The sequence below is a fragment of the Lolium rigidum genome, chromosome 6, assembly GCF_022539505.1.
Source record: "Lolium rigidum isolate FL_2022 chromosome 6, APGP_CSIRO_Lrig_0.1, whole genome shotgun sequence".
Lineage (NCBI taxonomy): Eukaryota > Viridiplantae > Streptophyta > Magnoliopsida > Poales > Poaceae > Lolium > Lolium rigidum.
The window spans coordinates 238,498,961-238,520,478 of record NC_061513.1 but is presented as its reverse complement, the minus strand read 5'-3'; the positions used below and the strand labels follow the sequence as shown (position 1 = coordinate 238,520,478).

Genomic DNA, 21,518 nt, shown 5'->3' with positions numbered 1-21,518 from the left:
GAAGAGCCAGTTGTTGTTTTCTGTTGTTTTTGGTTTCAGAAATCCTACAAAGGAAATATTCTCGGAATTGGACGAAATCAACGCCCAGGGTCCTATTTTTGCACTAAGCTTCCAAAAGAACGAGGGGGAAAGGAAGTCGGGCCACGAGGCGCCGCCACAGCAGGGCGGCGCGGCCCGAGGGTCTTGGCCGCGCGGCCCGGCGTGTGGGGCCCTCGTGTGGCCCCCTCGTTGCCCTTCCGCCTACTTAAAGCCTTCGTCGCGAAACCCCCGAGTACCGAGAGCCACGATACGGAAAACCTATGCGAGACGCCGCAGCCGCCAATCCCATCTCGGGGGATTTTGGAGATCACCTCCGGCACCCTGCCGGAGAAGGGATTCATCTCCCGGAGGACTCTTCACCGCCATGGTCGCCTCCTGAGTGATGAGTGAGTAGTTCACCCCTGGACTATGGGTCCATAGCAGTAGCTAGATGGTCGTCTTCTCCTTATGTGCTTCATTGTCGGATCTTGTGAGCTGCCTAACATGATCAAGATCATCTATCTGTAATTCTATATGTTGTGTTTGTCGGGATCCGATGGATAGACAATACTATGTTATGTTGATTATCAATCTATTACCTATGTGTTGTTTATGATCTTGCATGCTCTCCGTTATTAGTAGAGGCTCTGGCCAAGTTTTTACTCTTAACTCCAAGAGGGAGTATTTATGCTCGATAGTGGGTTCATGCCTCCATTAAATTTGGATTACTGCGCAGTAACAGATTTCTTTGCTGTCACGAATTTCGACCTGCCCCTCTATAGGTAGCTCAGAAAAATATGCCAATTTACGTGCGTGATCCTCAGATATGTACGCAACTTTCATTCAATTTGGGCATTTTCATTTGAGCAAGTCTGGTGCCTCAATAAAATCCATCTTTACGGACTGTTCTGTTTTGACAGATTCTGCCTTTTATTTCGCATTGCCTCTTTTGCTATGTTGGATGAATTTCTTTGATCCATTAATGTCCAGTAGCTTTATGCAATGTCCAGAAGTGTTAAGAATGATTATGTCACCTCTGAACATGTTAATTTTTATTGTGCACTAACCCTCTAATGAGTTGTTTCGAGTTTGGTGTGGAGGAAGTTTTCAAGGATCAAGAGAGGAGAATGATGCAATATGATCAAGGAGAGTGAAAGCTCTAAGCTTGGGGATGCCCCGGTGGTTCATCCCTGCATATTTTAAGAAGACTCAAGCGTCTAAGCTTGGGGATGCCCAAGGCATCCCCTTCTTCATCGACAACATTATCGAGGTTCCTCCCCGAAACTATATTTTTATTCCATCACATCTTATGTGCTTTGCTTGGAGCGTCGGTTTGTTTTTGTTTTTGTTTTGTTTGAATAAAATGGATCCTAGCATTCATTGTGTGGGAGAGAGACACGCTCCGTTGTTGCATATGGACAAATATGTCCTTAGGCTTTACTCATAGTATTCATGGCGAAGGTTGAATCTTCTTCGTTAAATTGTTATATGGTTGGAATCGGGAAATGCTACATGTAGTAATTCTAAAATGTCTTGAATAATTTGATACTTGGCAATTGTTGTGCTCATGTTTAAGCTCTTGCATCATATACTTTGCACCTACTAATGAAGAAACACCTAGAGCTTGCTAAATTTGGTTTGCATATTTGGTCTCTCTAAAGTCTAGATAATTTCTAGTATTGAGTTTTGAACAACAAGGAAGACGGTGTAGAGTCTTATAATGTTTACAATATGTCTTTTATGTGAGTTTTGCTGCACCGGTTCATCCTTGTGTTTGTTTCAAATAACCTTGCTAGCCTAAACCTTGTATCGAGAGGGAATACTTCTCATGCATCCAAAATCCTTGAGCCAACCACTATGCCATTTGTGTCCACCATACCTACCTACTACATGGTATTTCTCCGCCATTCCAAAGTAAATTGCTTGAGTGCTACCTTTAAAATTGCTATCCTTCACCTTTACAATATATAGCTCATGGGACAAATAGCTTAAAAATCTATTGTGGTATTGAATATGTACTTATGCACTTTATCTCTTATTAAGTTGTTTGTTGTGCGATAACCATGTTTCTGGGGACGCCATCAACTACTCTTTGTTGAATATCATGTGAGTTGCTATGCATGTCCGTCTTGTCTGAAGTAAGAGAGATCTACCACTTTAATGGTTAGATCATGCATATTGTTAGAGAAGAACATTGAGCCGCTAACTAAAGCCATGAATCATGGTGGAAGTTTCAGTTTTGGACATATATCCTCAATCTCATGCGAGAACACTAATTGTTGCCACATGCTTATGCATTAAAGAGGAGTCCATTATCTGTTGTCCCGGTATGGATGTCTAAGTTGAGAATAATCAAAAGCGAGAAATCCAAAATGTGAGCTTTCTCCTTAGACCTTTGTACAGGCGGCATGGAGGTACCCCTTTGTGACACTTGGTTAAAACATGTGTATTGCGATGATCCGGTAGTCCAAGCTAATTAGGACAAGGTGCGGGCACTATTAGTATACTATGCATGAGGCTTGCAACTTGTAAGATATAATTTACATAATACATGTGCTTTATTACTACCGTTGACAAAATTGTTTCATGTTTTCAAAATAAAAGCTCTAGCACAAATATAGCAATCGATGCTTTCCTCTTTGAAGGACCTTTCTTTTACTTTTATGTTGAGTCAGTTCACCTATCTCTCTCCACCTCAAGAAGCAAACACTTGTGTGAACTGTGCATTGATTCCTACATACTTGCATATTGCACTTGTTATAATACTCTATGTTGACAATTATCCATGAGATATACATGTTACAAGTTGAAAGCAACCGCTGAAACTTAATCTTCCTTAGTGTTGCTTCAATACCTTTACTTTGATTTATTGCTTTATGAGTTAACTCTTATGCAAGACTTATTGATGCTTGTCTTGAAGTACTATTCATGAAAAGTCTTTGCTTTATGATTCAGTTGTTTACTCATGTCATTACCATTGTTTTGATCGCTGCATTCATTGCATATGTTTACAATAGTATGATCAAGGTTATGATGGCATGTCACTCCAGAAATTATCTTTGTTATGGTTGGGGACGAGCAGGAACTAAGCTTGGGGATGCTGACACGTCTTCGACGTATCGATAATTTCTTATGTTCCATGCCACATTATTGATGATATCTACATGTTTTATACACATTATATGTCGTATTTATGCATTTTCCGGCACTAACCTATTAACGAGATGCTGAAGAGCTAGTTGTTGTTTTCTGTTGTTTTTGGTTTCAGAAATCCTACAAAGGAAATATTCTCGGAATTGGACGAAATCAACGCCCAGGGTCCTATTTTTGCACTAAGCTTCCAAAAGACCGAGGGGGAAAGGAAGTCGGGCCACGAGGCGCCGCCACAGCAGGGCGGCGCGGCCCAGGTCTTGGCCGCGCGGCCCTGGCGTGTGGGGCCCTCGTGTGGCCCCCCTCGTTGCCCTTCCGCCTACTTAAAGCCTTCGTCGCGAAACCCCCAGTACCGAGAGCCACGATACGGAAAACCTTACTGAGACGCCGCAGCCGCCAATCCCATCTCGGGGGATTTTGGAGATCACCTCCGGCACCCTGCCGGAGAAGGGATTCATCTCCCGGAGGACTCTTCACCGCCATGGTCGCCTCCGGAGTGATGAGTGAGTAGTTCACCCCCTGGACTATGGGTCCATAGCAGTAGCTAGATGGTCGTCTTCTCCTTATGTGCTTCATTGTCGGATCTTGTGAGCTGCCTAACATGATCAAGATCATCTATCTGTAATTCTATATGTTGTGTTTGTCGGGATCCGATGGATAGACAATACTATGTTATGTTGATTATCAATCTATTACCTATGTGTTGTTTATGATCTTGCATGCTCTCCGTTATTAGTAGAGGCTCCGGCCAAGTTTTACTCTTAACTCCAAGAGGGAGTATTTATGCTCGATAGTGGGTTCATGCCTCCATTAAATGCGGGACAGTGACAGAAAGTTCTAAGGTTGTGGATGTGCTGTTGCCACTAGGGATAAAACATTGATGCTATGTCCGAGGATGTAGTTATTGATTACATTACGCACCATAGTTAATGCAATTGTCTGTTGTTTTGCAACTTAATACTGGAAGGGGTTCGGATGATAACCTGAAGGTGGACTTTTAGGCATAGATGCATCGTTGGATAGCGGTCTATGTACTTTGTCGTAATGCCCAATTAAATCTCACAATATTCATCATATCATGTATGTGCATTGTTATGCCCTCTCTATTTGTCAATTGCCCGATCGTAATTTGTTCACCCAACATGCTATCTTATGGGAGAGACACCTCTAGTGAGCTGTGGACCCCGGTCCATTCTTTACATCTGAAATACAATCCGCAATACTTGTTCTACTTGTTTTACTGCAAACAATCATCATCCACACTATACATCTAATCCTTTGTTACAGCAAGCCGGTGAGATTGACAACCTCACTATTTCGTTGGGGCAAAGTACTTTGGTTGTGTTGTGCAGGTTCCACGTTGGCGCCGGAATCCCCGGTGTTGCGCCGCACTACATCCCGCCGCCATCAACCTTCAACGTGCTTCTTGGCTCCTCCTGGTTCGATAAACCTTGGTTTCTTTCTGAGGGAAAACTTGCTGTTGTGCGCATCATACCTTCCTCTTGGGGTTCCCAACGAACGTGTGAGTTACACGCCATCATGAGGTTGTCAATCTCACCGGCTTGCTGAAAACAAAGGATTAAACGTATGGTGTGGAGAATGATGTTTGCTTGTAGAAAACAACAGAGAACAGAGATTGCAGTAGATTGTATTTCAGATGTAAAGGAATGGACCGGGGTCCACAATTCACTAGTGGTGTCTCTCCAATAAGATAACTAGCATGTTGGGTGAACAAATTACAGTTGGGCAATTGACAAATAGAGATGCACATACATATATCATGATGACTACTATGAGATTTAATTAGGGCATACGACAAAGAACATAGACCGCTATCCAGCATGCATCTATGCCTAAAAAGTCCACCTTCGGGTTAGCATCCGCACCCTTTCTAGTATTAAGTTGCAAAAAACAGACAATTGCATTAAGTATGGTGCGTAATGTAATCAACACAAATATCCTTAGACAAAGCATCGATGTTTTATCCCTAGTGGCAACAGCACATCCACAACCTTAGAACTTTCGTCACTGTCCCAGATTGAATGGAGGCATGAACCCACTATCGAGCATAAATACTCCCTCTTGGAGTTACAAGTATCAACTTGGCCAGAGCCTCTACTAGCAACGAAGAGCATGCAAGAACATAAACAACACATATATGATAGATTGATAATCAACTTGACATAGTATTCAATATTCATCGGATCCCAACAAACGCAACATGTAGCATTACAAATAGACGATCTTGATCATGATAGGCAGCTCACAAGATCTAAACATGATAGCACAAGAGGAGAATACAACCATCTAGCTACTACTATGGACCTATAGTCCAAGGATGAACTACTCACGCATCAGTCCGGAGGCGGGCATGGTGATGTAGAGCCCTCCGGTGATGATTCCCCTCTCCGGCAGGGTGCCGGAGGCGATCTCCTGAATCCCCAGAAATGGGATTGGCGGCGGCGGCGTCTCTGGAACTTTTCTCGTATCGTGGCTCTCGGTAATAGGGTTTTCGCGACGGAGAGTTTATATAGGCAAAGGGGCAGAGTCGGGAGGCGCCCGAGGGGCCCACCCCATAGGGCGGCGCGCCCCCCCTCTTGGCTGCGCCGCCACGTGGTGTGGCCACCTCGTGGGCCCTCTCTGTCTCTCCTTTGGTGTTCTGGAACCCTCCGAAGAAAATAGGAAGTTCGGCTTTTGTTTCGTCCAATTCCGAGAATATTTCCTGTGTAGGATTTCTGAAACCAAAAACAGCAGAAAACAGGAACTGGCGCTTCGACATCTTGTTAATAGGTTAGTGCCAGAAAATGCATCAAAATGATATAAAGTGTATATAAAACATGAGAGTATTGTCATATAACTAGCATGGAACATAAGAAATTATAGATACGTTTGAGACGTATCAGGTATCTAATTGGTAAGGCACCAACCTCACAACCAAAGATCTGCATGTATTCATGCTCCTTATCTTTAGCTTTCCCAAAACAAAAAGTCTCACTTTTATGAAAATTTATTTTCAAACCAGATAGTTATTCAAACACAGAGAGTATCACTTTCATGTTAATGGCCTTTTCAGTGTCGTGTTCTAAAAATAGGAGGATTATATCATCAGCGTATTGGAGAATCGAACACCCCCCCCCCCCAATCAACCAAATGAAGAATGAGACTTCCAACTTGACCCTCTTCTTTTGCACGAGCTATAAGAATAGCCATCACATCGGCCACTATATTGAAAAGAATGGGAGAAAAATGATCACCTTGTCTCAACCCCTTCCTTGTTTGGAAATTATGACCAATATCATCATTGACCCTAATTCCAACACTACCCCTTGAACAAAATGTTTTATAAAATCACACCACTTTGGATTCAACCCTTTCATTCGCAACACCTGTTGAAGGAAAGGCCATTTGACTTTATATAAGCCTTTTCAAAATCTATCTTAAAAAGAACCTCATCCATTTTTTTCGGTTGATTTCGTGAATTGCTTCGTGTAATACAACTACTCCCTCAAGAATTTGACGGCCCGGCATAAAGGCTGTTTGTGTGGGTCTAATGGCCTTATGAATGAAACCGGAAGTGTGAATAGTGGCTACTTTAGTGAAAATTTTGAAGCTCATAAGGCAAATAGGTCGGTATTGCTGAATTTGGACTGCATTTTCCTTTTTTGGTAACAACGTAATGACACCAAAGTTTAGTTTATAAAGAGGCAACTCACCCTCATGGAATTTTGTAAACAATGCCATCAAATCATCTTTGATTACATTCCAGAAATGTTGATAAAACTCCACTGGAAAACCATCAGATCCGGGAGACTTATTATGTTCCATCTAGGAGATAGCCTCAAATACTTCCTCCTCAATAAAAGGTGTGTTGTTAGTAAGTTGTTTTCCTCATGCGTCAACTCTGGAATATCCGTCACTCGCTCCTCCATCAAGGAGAAAGAGTTAGGCTTAGCCGCCCCAAACAATTGTTTGTAGAATTCGGTTATGTAGGTTTTTAAGTTATCATCACCTACTATAGTTCCTTCATCTTGTTCCAACTGAAAGATTTTTTCTTCCTATGTTTTCCATTCACAATTAGGTGAAAATACTTCATGTTATTACCCCCTTCCTGAAAATACAGTAGGGAAAGGCTCCCTACTGTGTTATTTTTCTATTAAATAATGGGTGAGGTATTTACAATGGAGTATCACTTATTACAAGCTCATAGGGTATCAATCCAGGATTGCATCCCTTCCTTAAGACTAGGCTTAGCTCTATGCATAGTAAGTGTAAAAGTGGCTTTAAATTTGTCAATACATCTCTAAATATTGGGAGGATTCCAATTGAAAATAGCATCATTTCTTTGATCCCAGATGCTTCAACATCCAGCAATCATTATTTCCATAAAGAAGTCCAAGGAGATCCTCTGTTTAGCATCATCCATCATTTGATAAAGATTCATATCCACATTCCATTCTATACCAAGTGCCCAGCAGAAGCTTTGACTGAAAGTGCACTAAAAAAAGAGGTGTATATTTGTTTCTTCAGGGCAGGTATCACATAAGATGCAAGCTGAGAACTCCACATAGAAATGTTTGTGCTTCATCATCTCTTTTGTATTCAGTCTACCATTAAGCAATAACAAGGCAAAGAATTTGTGCCTTGGAATGCTACAGACTTTCCGTATTGCAGAGATGCAGTTAGGTGTAGGATGATTTCCAATAAGTTCCATATACACCTTTCTTGTAGAGAAGTTACTTCCCCAATTAAAAGACCAGATGTCATAATCTGTTGTAATATTCAAATCCAGCAGTTCTTGCTCTAGGTTATGCAATTCTTCATGAGCAACAGTACTGAGAGGAAGATGAAACATATCATATATATTATCACTATTTGCTTCAACTACCTTGTGGATTATGATCTTCTGATTTCTAGCAAAAGAATGCAAATGAGGGTAAAGATCTTGTCTGATATCACTGCTCCAACTGGCCTTTCATAGGATGACTGATTTCCCATTTTGAATATCCACATTTGTCATCTCCTTATATTTTGTCCTGAAATGCCAGACAATCCCTCCACCAAAATGAGGCCTTTGTGTTGATTGTTTGTGGAGTACCTCTATTTTCATAATATGCATGCCAGATCAATTTAACCCAAGAGATATCTGCATTGTTATAGAACGGTGATCCCTAATTGCCTCCTTAACAAAAAGATGCTTTTCCGGGTCGCGGAAACCTTAGCTGTTCCACGTCAAACCCCTTAAACCCTCCATCGAATTAGTTTAAACTTTTCTTTTTATCCGTAGTCTTTCACTTCTCCTACTTTCGTCTTGTCATAAGACCGTTTTTTACGTGGACATTTAGCTACCCAAATCTCAATCAGTTGGCGTCATCCCCGATCGCGACTACCAACGATGGGATCCTCTTCCTCCACGCGTGGTGGGATCTTCGGCAGGAGATTCATGGCGGCCCTAGACAGTGAGAGAGGTAGATGAAACATTTCTCTCCATGTGATTAGGCAATTCGAATTATAAATGTGGACATAGGATATTTTACCCTAGTTGAATGAGTAAAGCATTTCGAAATGTTCGAATGCCAAGTCCTGTTTAATGTATAATATATTGTTAGACAAAGATGACATGAATTTTTCCCATATTTCGATAGCTATGAGTTGTAGGAGTGATATTTGAATCGCAACATATCGAAAACTGCAAACGGAGGCCAAGCTACATGTAGCCCTTTATTTTAATTTTTTTAGAAATTATAGTTTTAAGTTTTAAAAAGATCTAACAAAAAATCCTGAATGTAGACAATGATGGAATCTACAAACATGCAAAATTTTAATGTGAAATTCTTTGTATTGTAGACTATAACAAAATGACAAATCTGACATGTTTTATAGTTTTGAAATGTGCACTATTCACTATTCACTATTCACTATTCTCAGATCCACACATTTGTCATTTTTGTGTAGCCTAAAGTACTAAGAATTTCACATTAAGATTTTGCATGTTTGTAGATTCCATCATTGGATACATCTAGAATTTTTTTCAGAATTTTTTAAAAATTAAAAATATGATCTCAAAATTTTCAAAATAAAGAGGTACGTTAGCTCGGCCTCCATTTATCCACTCTCCGCAACATATGGAATACACGTGTTGCACAAGCAATATTTCTGGTGATAACTTCAACACCGCAAGATTCTTTGCACACTTGCAATCCTGACAAGCCAGCATACATGCATAGGTTTTGTTTAAAGCCCCGAGAATTGAAACTTCAAACAGCATTCTCACTGGTTTTTTATTCAGAAAACTTGCAATCCTTGAATAGGTTTCTCATTTCTCTTCATAGGTTTTCTATCATTTGCTCGGTATTCCACACATAAACTTGCCAATCTTTCCACCACTGCGATACAGCGGCCCAGGCTTCCCGGTGATGCCCCTTGGTTGCATTACATAACGTTCTAGGTGATTATGTCCGAAAAAATTGCTCCCTCCGTTCTGATTTATTCTACATTCTAGGTAAAATGAGATATTTTTTTTTGAAACGTAAAATGAGAGAAATTAGTGTTGTATGTATTAGTAGTACTTAGATATATGAACAACTAATCAAAACTACATTGAAAATAACAACGTCTAATAAAAAGAGCAAACCATTTCGTTTCAGTGTTGTTGTTGACTAAAAGTTAGAATGTAAAGTATTTTAGAATAAATTTTAGGGCTAAAATATAGGCTATATATTTCAGAACGGAGAGAGTACATGTTAAGCATGTTTGCCCATATTTAGAGAAAGTCTCAAGGTCCGTCGTAGTGGCAAGATATCGTAGTATTATAGAACGTAAAAATAGAAAATTTAATGACAAATATATGTTGTTCACAAAATTACATTAATATATTCTACAAATGTTAAATACAATAAGACTATGATACTGGTAGATGATACTATGCATATATGCATATAATATGTTACTTCCCGGTATGACTATCATATAATGGAAGAAAAACCAATGCAATACTAGGTCTGAACTGTTCATCCATACTCTAGCACACACCCTCATGGAATGGAAGTAATTAACAATCAACAACCGGTCTATTTATCGGAAAAATAACCCGGCCTAGTTATTAAGCCCTAATTTGGCAAAGCGCCTTGCACGCTTCTCCAGAACTCAATGCTCTTGTTCGTACGTAGCTTCTCCCCCACCGTCTTCGCCGCCAGTGGCGACCTCTTGAGGTTCTTGGCGATGTCGGCCCCAATCACTTCCAGAATACCCCGGTCCCGTTCATCCACGTTGCCTTGGAGCGCGTAATGCAAGAAGAGCTGGAGGAACACGTCCTCAGCCAGCTCCGGCACAGGGACGCACCTCGCCTTCGGGGCGCCGAGCACCAGCAGCGCGTCGACGGTCCGGCTCGTCACGAGCACCTTGCTATCCCGTTCACAAAACTCGAGTGGAGCCAGGATACGGCGGAGCCGCTCGTTCGTGCCGTCGTTGCCCCGGACGTCGTCCAAGTCCAGAACCAGGAACACGCGCTTCCCGCCCAGCTCCTTCTCTAGGCTCCTCTGCATGGTGCTAGAATCATGATGGCTGCACGGTGCTCTTCCTGTGGCCGCTTTCATCATGTCCGCGAACACGTCGTACACGGCGGCGAAGTCCCGGGAGACGTGCACCCACATGGCGAGGTCGAAGTAGCCGGCCTCGTCGATGCGGGCGTAGACGAGCTGCGCGAGCGTCGTCTTCCCGTACCCGCGCGCGCCATGGATCCCGACGACGGAGTAGGGGCAGCATCCGGGGCCCTGCTGGTCCTCGTACCCTACCGTCCTGTGAAGCATCGCCACGATCCTCTCGCAGTCCACGAACCGGCCGAACACCTTCGCCGGAGGAACCCCCGTGGTGCGCCGGTCCATCGGCAGCTTGCCCTCGTCCTCGAGCGCGGCCATGCCCTCGTGCACCCGGTCGATCACGGAACGTACCTGGTCTATGCTCCTCCCCAGCTTCTTGATCTCCGTCCCGGTACCGCAGGAGACGGTGTGGAACACGGACCCGAGCTTCTTCTTCGCCCAGCTCTGCTCGTGGAACGGGTTCGTGCTCGCGGGGAGGGAGACGATCTGCCGGTGGCGCGTGACGACCTTGTCCAGCGTGTCCTCGGCCTCGTGCAAGATGAGCCTCAGCTGGACCAGCAGCTCGCGATGCCGATCCGTGTGGGGACTGGTGATCCCGATGGCGGCGTCCTGCTCCTCTCTCACGGCCACCTCGACCTTCAAGACCTTCGGCTCCAGCTGCATCAGCTTCTCCGTCGCGTCGGTGCCGAGCAGGGCGTGGCCCTTGGCGATCATCCTGGATATGATGCGCGACACCTCCTCCTCCTGCTTCTTCAGACTCATCGCGGTCTTGCCGGCCGCCGCCATGGCCACCATCGTAACCGCTGTCTTCCCGCTTTTGTGCATCATCCCCGACCTGCCGTTTGTTCTCCCGAACGAACTAGACATCGTCGATCGATTTGCTTGCCGTTTGATGTGTGTTCTTTCCTCCTAACTTGTTGCCCGGTTGAGTACGTAGCTGTGGGTCTCTCGTCTCGCGTCCTATTTAAAGAGGATGGAGATCGACCGAGAGAGCACAGGGTCTTCCCTCTCCAACTCGATCGATCCGACTCGATCTGATTGTCCGATAGATCGTGCGTGCGAGCGATGGAAATCAACCGGGTCTCTCAGTCCTTTCCAACTCTCCATCGACCTCTTGTCTTTTCCGGACTCCGGTCGTCCGATCTCTGAGATGAACATCAGGTTCAATTATTACAAATTGCGTTCGATCAAATTAACCGTGCTATGTACGAGTACTGTTGTCCATACGCACGAAAAAGGTAAGAAGTCCATCACCACAACGACTCGATTCGTGTTTTGGTCGATTTCCACCAATACAGTGGACGTGGATTTCTCTACAACTCAGTCAGCGGGCAATTAGTACTCTCTCACCAGAAATTACATTATCTGTTAGTTTTGGTCAGTCAAACTTTGTAAAGTTGGCCAACTATGTAAAAAAAATATTTCCTCCGTCCAAAAAAAAAAACTGCTCAACTTAATCTAGATACGGTATCTAGAAATGTTTTTAGTGTGTAGACATATCCGTATCTAGAAAAAGTTGAGTATCTTTGTTTTATGGAATTGAGGGAGTATATTAATATCTATAATACCAAATGTATATAACACGAAAATATATCTCATGAAGGTTCTAATACTTATAAATTTTCATTGATTTCTTACATCTGGTCAAACTTCATAAGGTTTCACTTGATCAAAACTAATAAGCAATGTAATTTTACCTAGGAATGTGAGGCCGTTGTTGACTCACACCCAACATGCAGGGGAATTTTCAGTGTTAAGGGCATCTCCAACGTGGGAGACATTTCTTCTTGGTGTGTTCGATATTGTCTAACCGGACATAGGGCAACACCGCAGGGAGGAGCAACATATTTGGTTGCTTCTCCAGTTTTTCTGTCTGCCTGGATCAATTTCTAGCCAAATCCTGGCCAGGTTTGCGTCCGCATGAACAGAAAATGGATAGTAGGCGTGTTCTCCCGGTCTACCCCGAGTCCACAAGTTGGCGAGACAAGAAAGATACAATAAAATAATTCATTAAAACAAAAGCACTACAACGCAATTTAAAACTTACATAAAACTACCCTACTAATCTAAGCTTGGCAAGAGGAACAAGTGGATGCACCACCGGTCTGTCCTCGCCGCCTCCACGCTTCGAGCGCCACACGGGTAGCATCCAACACAACAACGCGGACAACCTATTGGACTTCAACTTCCTGCCCTTAGCCTGCTGCTCGGTAGCCATAAGTCGGTGGTCACCCACATCCCTTTTTATCTACTTGCGGGAGAGCTCCTTGATGCGGACCTCGAGGGTCGCGTTCACCTCCTCGTGGATAGCGACACGTGCCTTGCCCCGTCGAGCAGTTTCAAAAGGGGGTGATGAGGGTTGTCTGCTCATTGCTCGTTTCATTGCCTTGGTGGCATGAATAGGTGGTTGGGACATAGAAAGAAGTGATAATTAAAGAGAGATGGGAAAGGGATATAGGAGAGAGAGGAAGGGTGGGAGGTTGGGTGGGGGGCAATGAGGTGTGATCTATGTGACTTCCATTTGACCAATCGGAACGCAATGGCTTTGCCGAGTGTCTCCTAAAGAAACACCCGGCAAACATTTTAACCATGATTTAAAATTACTAGTAAAAATTCAAAAGAGTTAAAAATATAAACGTCCGCCATAGGTCTTTTTATGTGTAATAGCTACAAGAAAAAAAAAGTGATAAACATGGATTTTAACAATTTTATTTGAACTTTTTATGTTGTTTACTAATTGTTATAAAAATGGTGAGCATTTTTTGCTATGGGTTGAACCTTGCAATACTCCATCTTATCTCTATTGAAACAATACTTGTGCTCCTAAAACTGATTTTACAAATAAAAACCAGGCTCAAGCGAAAGATGACGCTTAATTTAAATTTCGCTCGCTTCCTACTAAATAGGCAAGCAACCATATAAATACGATAAATCCTAGAAAGGTTTGACATGCAATAGGTATGTTAGCCTTCACACAAAAGTGGTCTATTATTTTTGTAGATAGGGTTTGTGCAAGTCGAGATAGCATTTCCTGTTGTTTCCCAAAAGTAAAACTGGTTTCAGCACTTAGAAAATAATAATGGACTTTTCGTGCAAATAAAATAAAAACTTATTTTGTCAACATTGTTCACCATTCCAATGTATACACGTTAGCATAGTATGGGCATGTTCCGACAAACTACGTCATGATTAGGGTCATGACTTAGCTCATTTGCCTAGAAAGTCTTATATCTTCGTATGTGGTAGCTCATTTTCGCTAAGGATTTATTCAGAATAACTGTCATATCCTAAGTTTGTTATTTTTTCAATTTGACCCGGTTCCACCTAAATCAACGCGAAATCATATAAAAAATGGATTCCAGAAAGCTAGCATCATGAGAAGGTATGTGAACTATCATATAAAAATGGTAATACTATTTTTCTAGATAGGATTTGCACAAATTCAGATTACGCTTCGTTGTAACAGAAAAAGCTGGGTTTGGCACTTAGAAAGGGGAAAAAGGATTTTTGGTTTGTCAACATTGTTCGCCATTCCAAGGTTACATGCGTGCGAATAATAAGACCTAAACCCTAAAGCCAAGTAACATTAGTACAAGGTAGCTCATTTTTGTGTAGAATTTTTTTTAGAATAAATGTCATATTCCAAGCAATGTTCAGGAAATTGTTAACCGTTAACTTATCGGCTAGCCTCAAAATGGAGATTAATCGTTTATCAGCTGATTAATCGATTTTATCGGTCGGCTATTTATCAACTTTTTTTTGTAAATCCTAATTTTCGGGACTTAATTTTCTATAATTAGCTATGCACAAAAAAATTTGGAGCATTGAATAGAAGTATTACCTTAATTCCTTGCGTTGAAATCAATATAAATGGAAAATTTGAGCTAATGCATAGTTTTGCAAGACTATAGGACAAAAATATCGACTGCCAAACCAAATTTCAGTGAAATTTCACTGAAACTCGGCCAAAATATCGGCGGTCAGACCGAAAATATATCGAAAATCGGTGCCAGCGATAAATCAGCCGGTAAATCTTATCGGTTACCACCCGATTCACGATAAATCGGGCGATAAATTGGTACTCAGCCGATTTTTTTGCATAGTGATTCCAAGTGTTATTTCCCCATAGCAAGGTCACATAAATTACAATGTGTGAAGGTATTTTTTCTTTTGAATAAGTTGTGCTCAAATTGGAACTCATATGTAATGACTGAATGCGAGAACGGGTGCTTCGAGCACACCAGAGGGAATATTGCGAAACCAACATCATAAATCCATTGAAATGACACAATATGCACCTAAAATAATTTTTGCAAAAAAATAAGAACAAGGGAAAGATGACTTGTAATTCAAATTTGGCCTAATTTCAGCTAAACTGGAAGGAAACCGAATAAAAGATGATAAATTCCTAGAAAGCTAGTATCAGCAAGGTATGTGGACCATCATATAAAAACATTCTACTAGGATAACGCTTGCACAAGTATATATTTCGCTTCTAGTAGCTTCTTCACAAGCAAACCCGGTTTTAGCACTGAGAAAATGAAAAAAGGATTTTCTGTCAATTGAAAACTTCCTTCGTCAACATTGCTCGCCATTCCAAGGTATATGCTTGCTCATAACATGGGCTTGTTCCGACAAACTATTTCATGGTTAAGGTTATGACATAACACATTTGCCCCGAAAGCGGTGCATCTTCATACATGGTAGCCCATTTCTGTAAAGGGTTTTCAGAATAACTTGTCTATTCCAAGTTTTTACTTTTTTCCCGCAGCTAGGTCACACATAAAATGATAATGTGCGAAGGTTTTCCATTTTCTGATTTTTTAATCAATATTATTTGAAATGGCACGATGCCCCTCCGTTATAATTTTATGCACTTTATAATGAATTATACAATAAAATAGAGAAAACGAAGAGAAGGGGAAAAGGTAGGTGGGGATTTCACGAGTGTTGCAACGTCAGATGGGACTGCGGTTGCCACATGTCTCTCCGGTTTCGCCGAATATATGCTCTTTGCGAAGTGTATTTTAGGTTTTTTTGCTGAGTATTTTTTTTTATCTTTGCCAATGGTATTTGTTTGCCAAGTGTTTTCTGGAACATTAACGAGTGTATTTTGTTTGCAAAGAGGCATATATACTAAGCAAAAAAAATGATTATCTTGTAGTGCATGGTCGACCGTTACTAACATGGTTCATCCCACACACGTCCTTTCCCTTCATGTTTCCGATTGTGCAAAGTGTGTTTCATGGGGTGTCCTAACATAAATGGACAAACTTTGGCAAGCTAACCCTATAAAGCCTCCATAAGAACATACTCATTGAATTTGGAGCATGTGCAAGCTACAAAGTATGCCACTTGATCGAATTATTATTCAAAAAAAGTAGTTTTTTTTAGACACGGCATCAGAGGCCGGAGCATATCATCACTGATGCATCAGGTACTCGCCTGATAGACAAAGTTAACATGAGACAGAAACCGATTAAGAGCTTACTAGATATAATTCATCTTTAATTAATATTAATAGATTCACTTTACCGAAAAAAGTTCTAAAGCAAGATTCTGCATCAAACATAGTGCTAAATTATACAGGCCGGACCTGAAGTCATGAACAACTAACGTCTGAACTTGAGCAGAGAAACTTAAGCAGTGATAATTAAGAAAAGCATGCAAAATTTCCAACATGTTTTCGACAATAACGCCATTGCCAACCGGTTGTTACTGAGCATTGGACCCTATCCACCATAACTTGATCGATTACTTCCCTGCCTGCAACGGAGAAGAAAACTATGATCATCTTTGGTCTGTCAGGCTGAAGGAACAGCGGACAAATTGAATTGAATTAACTTCACCTCTTAAGAAGTTAACTTTAGCTCTTGTTCCTCATTTCAACTCATAGATGGAGTTGCTGCAGCTCTTCACTCACGTCATTGTCAGTCTCCTTTGCTGAACCTTCAAAACACAGAGTCAATTATGTTTGTAGAAGCATACAGCCCACCATTTGATCATCTACTTATTCTATAAATATAACAAACTGGTTAGGTCTAATACTCCTAGATGATTCAGGATGCCTACTGAACATTATACGCCCTCGCCGCGTTTTATGATGAAACAAAAACATCACGATAGCTAGCAGCCTAAATAATACTGCAACAAACAAAGGAAGATACTAGAATTTAAGAAGCCTAACTCGTACTTACAGAATCCAGTGATAATTTAAATTATAACAGTAGGCAAATCAGTTAGAAATTTGCATAGATATAATGGAGGACCACAGAATGTCTTGACAAACAAAACATGTCTTCAAGGAACTGCGTAAAATCCACACACAGAATACCATATGGTAATTCAACTCAGTACACTTGCAAAGGCTGAGGTATGCCCCCATTTCGAAATAATAACTTTGATACACTTGCTCTATATAATACATATGTCTAACATCTGTTTACTAGGCAGATTGATGACTTGCGTATATACCTTTGTCAGATCATGTAAGTCTTGGAACAAACAAAATTGCAGATGATCCATATATTGCAACAAATAAGAGAGAAACATACTAGTATGCCTTAAAATGAAACACACTGATGTTGGAATCCTGATGAGAATTTCCATCAAAAATATGTGTGCCTATAATTAACTTTAACAGATAGTAGCATCCTTGAAAACTTTAAAAAGGTCCACATCTTCAATGTTGAAGCTGCAGCTTATAACTACAGCAACCCCATAAGTACCATGGAAGGGATACCATATGAAAATTCACTAATGTTGCATAGCGTTTTGAAAAATATTATTGGAGTACTTAAGTTGATACAAGTATCCTAGGTTAGAAATCACTGGAAGTGTCAGGCCTAACAGCAAGCAAATTAGTTGGTCTCAAATATTGCACACTCCGAATTAAAGAATAAAAGTTATCACTCATCATACTTGAATGAGAAACCATTATAACCATAGAATACATGGGCAGTAAGCAGACATCATCAACGGTAGCAATAGAAGTACTAATAGCCGCAAAGAACTGCAGAAATGGGCAATTCAAATGTCCTTGCCATACTTAATTAAACTGAACATGGGCTACATTGTTAAATACAGTGAATTAAAAATGTAGCAAATGTCATGTGCATTAAAACTGTGTAGACGTCAATTAAGCCTTTTAATAGAAACATGAAAGAAAAAGAAACAATACATTTAGCAGTAAGCCATCTTATTATGTCGCCGAAGATAATGATGCCTAAAATGTATATATGCTCTGCTCATCTTTCGGTGGAATATTTAAGCAGCACTAGATCAGCTCTAGTAAGTACTAAGTAGTAAGTCGTGCATCTCACACAGTTAAGATCGTATATATATATACACACAATTAAACAGAAGTGTTTTCCTCTAAAAGCCCCATTTTTAAGCGCCTCACACTTATTATCATAAACCCTCCTAGCAGCATCACTAAGAAAGAGGTAAATTAAGCACAGACTGAAATTCCAAAATTTGCATCCAGTGTCTATCACAGCAGAGATAGACAAAAGACATCAAATTAACAGCTAGCATATAACTCCATCACAATGTCAGACAGAAACACATAATGTCCGATCACAAACAAGTAGTAACAAAGATCTACAAACAGGTCAAACGGTTACCTGAGCAGAGAGCCCGTGGTAGCTGCCAAGCATGAACGAAACGGGTGGCGACGAGCTCCCTGGGCGGCTCAACCAGGTGGTAGACCTCGCACTCCACGACCTTGCGGGCAGGCACGTCGACGCCGAACAGGTACTTGTCGAGGAAGAAGTAGAGCACGTCGGGGTTGGTGGGGTGGATGAGCGCGAGCACCGGGACCTTCCTCGGCAGAGCAGTCGCCTTGTAGCTGGCGTCGTCGCAGATCTCCGCAAAGGTGGCCTCGTACTCCAGCGTCCACTCCGTGGAGTCCGGGTCGTCGAGCGTCCACACGCTGATCTGCGCAGGGCCGCGGCTTCTACGGTACATGTCCACGAACCTGAGCTTGCCGGCGCTGACACCCACGCAGCGGTACTTGTCGAGCACTCCCCAGGCTTCCCTGCACCTGAGCACCTTGCCCGGCGGCAGCGGGACGACCCTGAGCACGGGCTCGTCCTGGAAGGGGTCGCAGGTGAGGAGGCACCAGGAGAGGTCGACCCACCAGGCCCTCCCGTAGTAGGAGACGACGCCGTCGGGGGACAGCATCCGGTACGGGAGCGGGTAGCGGATGGCCTTGCTGACCCACTCTCCGACGTCGGACGAGAAGCGCAGGAGTTCGGCAGTGTCGCCGCCGAGGATGGGCTGGAGCTCGACGACCATGTAGTGGCCGCCGCCCCCCGGGGAGGGGACGAGGCCGAGGTGGCCCACGTGCAGGATGAGCTCGGGCTTGGGGAGCGGGAGGGAGGCGGCGGTGGTGGCGTCGAGGATGAAGTAGCCCGCGACGGTCGGGCGCCAGCCGAACTGGCGGCGCCTGGGGGTGTGGATGACGGTGGGGCCCGTGGCGGGGCCCTGGTCGGCTTTGAGGAGGATGAGGCCGGAGGCGTCGACGGCGAGGACGGACGGGAAGTTGGCGGGGGTGGTGCGGCCCGGGAAGATGCGCGGCGGGATGGTGAGGAGCGCGACGCGTGGGGGCGCCTTCAGCGCGAGGGAGAGGTCGGTGCCCGGAGGGAGGTCGTCGGCTGTGGCGGCCGTCGTCACCCGCGGCACGGTGCCCAGGATGACCCACGACGGCGGCGACGCGGCGGAGGCCATCACGGCCAGCTCGGTGTGGCGGTTCGCGCGTGTGCCTGCGGGCTGCGGCGTTGGTGATGAACTGGTGCGGCGTCCCTGCAGGTGCTGGGGTCTAGGGTTTTACGGTGGCGCGCTAGCAAAGCAGAGGAAAGTGGTCGGCGCGGCGAGTGGACTGGACGGCTCGTCCGTACTGAGACGTGCTCCGTTGTACCCGGCGCTGAGGGCAGGACTGAAGCTTTTTGGTTTCGTCGGCTAGCTGATCTGATGCAGCAAAGCAGAGGCCAGAGAGGAATGGAGGCGTGTTTGACTGAAGCTTGATGGACACCTTTAATTTTGCCATCCATCTTTTCAGGTCGGCATCGGAGCGGGGGCAGAGGAACAGCCGAATCATCGAGACAGAAACATCGGGCACTGTAGAATACATCGGGCACTGTAGAATACACGGTCAGGTAGACTGGTAGAGCGTGTCGTGTATGTACCGCAGCATGCAGACATGAAAATGTCTGAGTCGCACGTCTGGTTCCGGATTTGCATGGATGAATGTGTTCACATTTACATGTGTATTTGTATTTTATAATTCTGAAAACACTATTCTCTTCATCCATCAATAACCTACGTATCAGTTGATTGAGATTTTCTTAAGTCTCAATCATCTCAGAAAAGTGTAACTGCAGTTTAAAGAAAAGTGCATCTCAGTCCAGTTGCATATTTCTGGCAAAAGTGCAACCATTTTTTTAACAGAAAAGTGCAACTCAAGCATTTTTTGTAAGTGACTTAGACTTAAGAAAATCCCAGTTGACTGAGACATAGCAAAACCGTATAGATACATACAAATTCAGACAAAAAGATAATTGCATCCACTAATGGAAAACGGGGCAACATGCCCGGTTTGTTTGGGCCTTCAGTCCCGATTTGCAAACCGGGACCAACAAGGCGGGACTAAAGGGCCCCCCTTTAGTCCCGGTTCAAAGTTGCACCGGGTCCAAAGGTGTCGCCACGTGGTGCGGCCAGGGCGCTCGCGGTGGAGGGCCTTTGGTCCCGGTTCGTGGTACGAACCGGGCTTGGAGGTTCTCTGCCGCGGCAGAAAATTGCTATTTATCTGCCGCGGCACAGGTTTAGGTTGGAGCAGCGTTTCTCTGCCGCTGCAGAGTTTCAGCAATGCATATATCATTCAAGAAACCACAAAATATCGTCGTGAATATATAGACATCGTCAACAGTACACGTAATGCATGCATATTTACAATATAAAGTCGGATCTTTTTACTAAATCTAGATGCCTTTACGAAGTTGCTCAATATCTACGATCTTCCGATAGTGCTCTCCAGTTGGGGCAATGACCTCGGTAAGAAAGAATCCCACGATTTCCTCTTGAATTGCTCGTATGCGATCCTCCGTTATGAGAGTGTCCCGCAGGCGTATCATCTATATTTAAAAAAGGAGATCAATATATATATATGAATGGAACTCAATACAATTGATGGTAGTAAGATTAATCGTGAAAATTTGTTATCGTACACGAGTGTGGAGTATAGCTTCATCCGCATCCCTGGGACAGGCCATGTCACGAATGAAGTTGCAGACGTAGTATCCACATAAGTTATTCCCGGGTTCCTGCCTCATACACTTTACGAAAAAATAGTTCGATCAAACTAATAATCAAACATTGTATTGTAAGAAAATATCATACAGTTTCACGGACATAGCTATATATAGTACTACTTACAGGGTAATCTTTAAATGTAAGCTCCGGTTTCCATTTACCCGGAACAGTATTGATGAACCGTTTCCAAGCCCTACCCGGCAAAAAAATGAGTAAATGAGTTATTGATTAGTTGATGATATCGTCGAATTAGAACATATGAAGATGCCAATACGAAATTGATTGAAATTACCTCTGGAGGATGGCAGCCATGTCCGCCCATTCCGCATGTTCTTTACATTTCGAGTCCATGACATTTACGACTCCTTTGTGAAGATAATTGATTAGAAGAATAAAGTGGAATCTGCACAAGCATAGCTCAATGATTACGAGAATAAAGTGGAA

At 43.0% G+C, this 21,518-nt stretch overlaps 1 protein-coding gene across 1 annotated transcript; it reads right to left on the bottom strand.

Annotated features, from left to right (window-relative positions):
- Window positions 1–16,653: 16,653 nt before the first annotated feature.
- Window positions 16,654–19,493, bottom strand: LOC124660935. The gene is made up of 2 exons (XM_047198786.1): window positions 18,389–19,493; window positions 16,654–16,712 (listed from the first exon to the last, which is right to left on the bottom strand). The coding sequence occupies exons 1-2, from the start codon at window positions 19,491–19,493 to the stop codon at window positions 16,654–16,656; spliced, it is 1,164 nt and encodes a 387-aa protein (XP_047054742.1).
- Window positions 19,494–21,518: the final 2,025 nt, after the last annotated feature.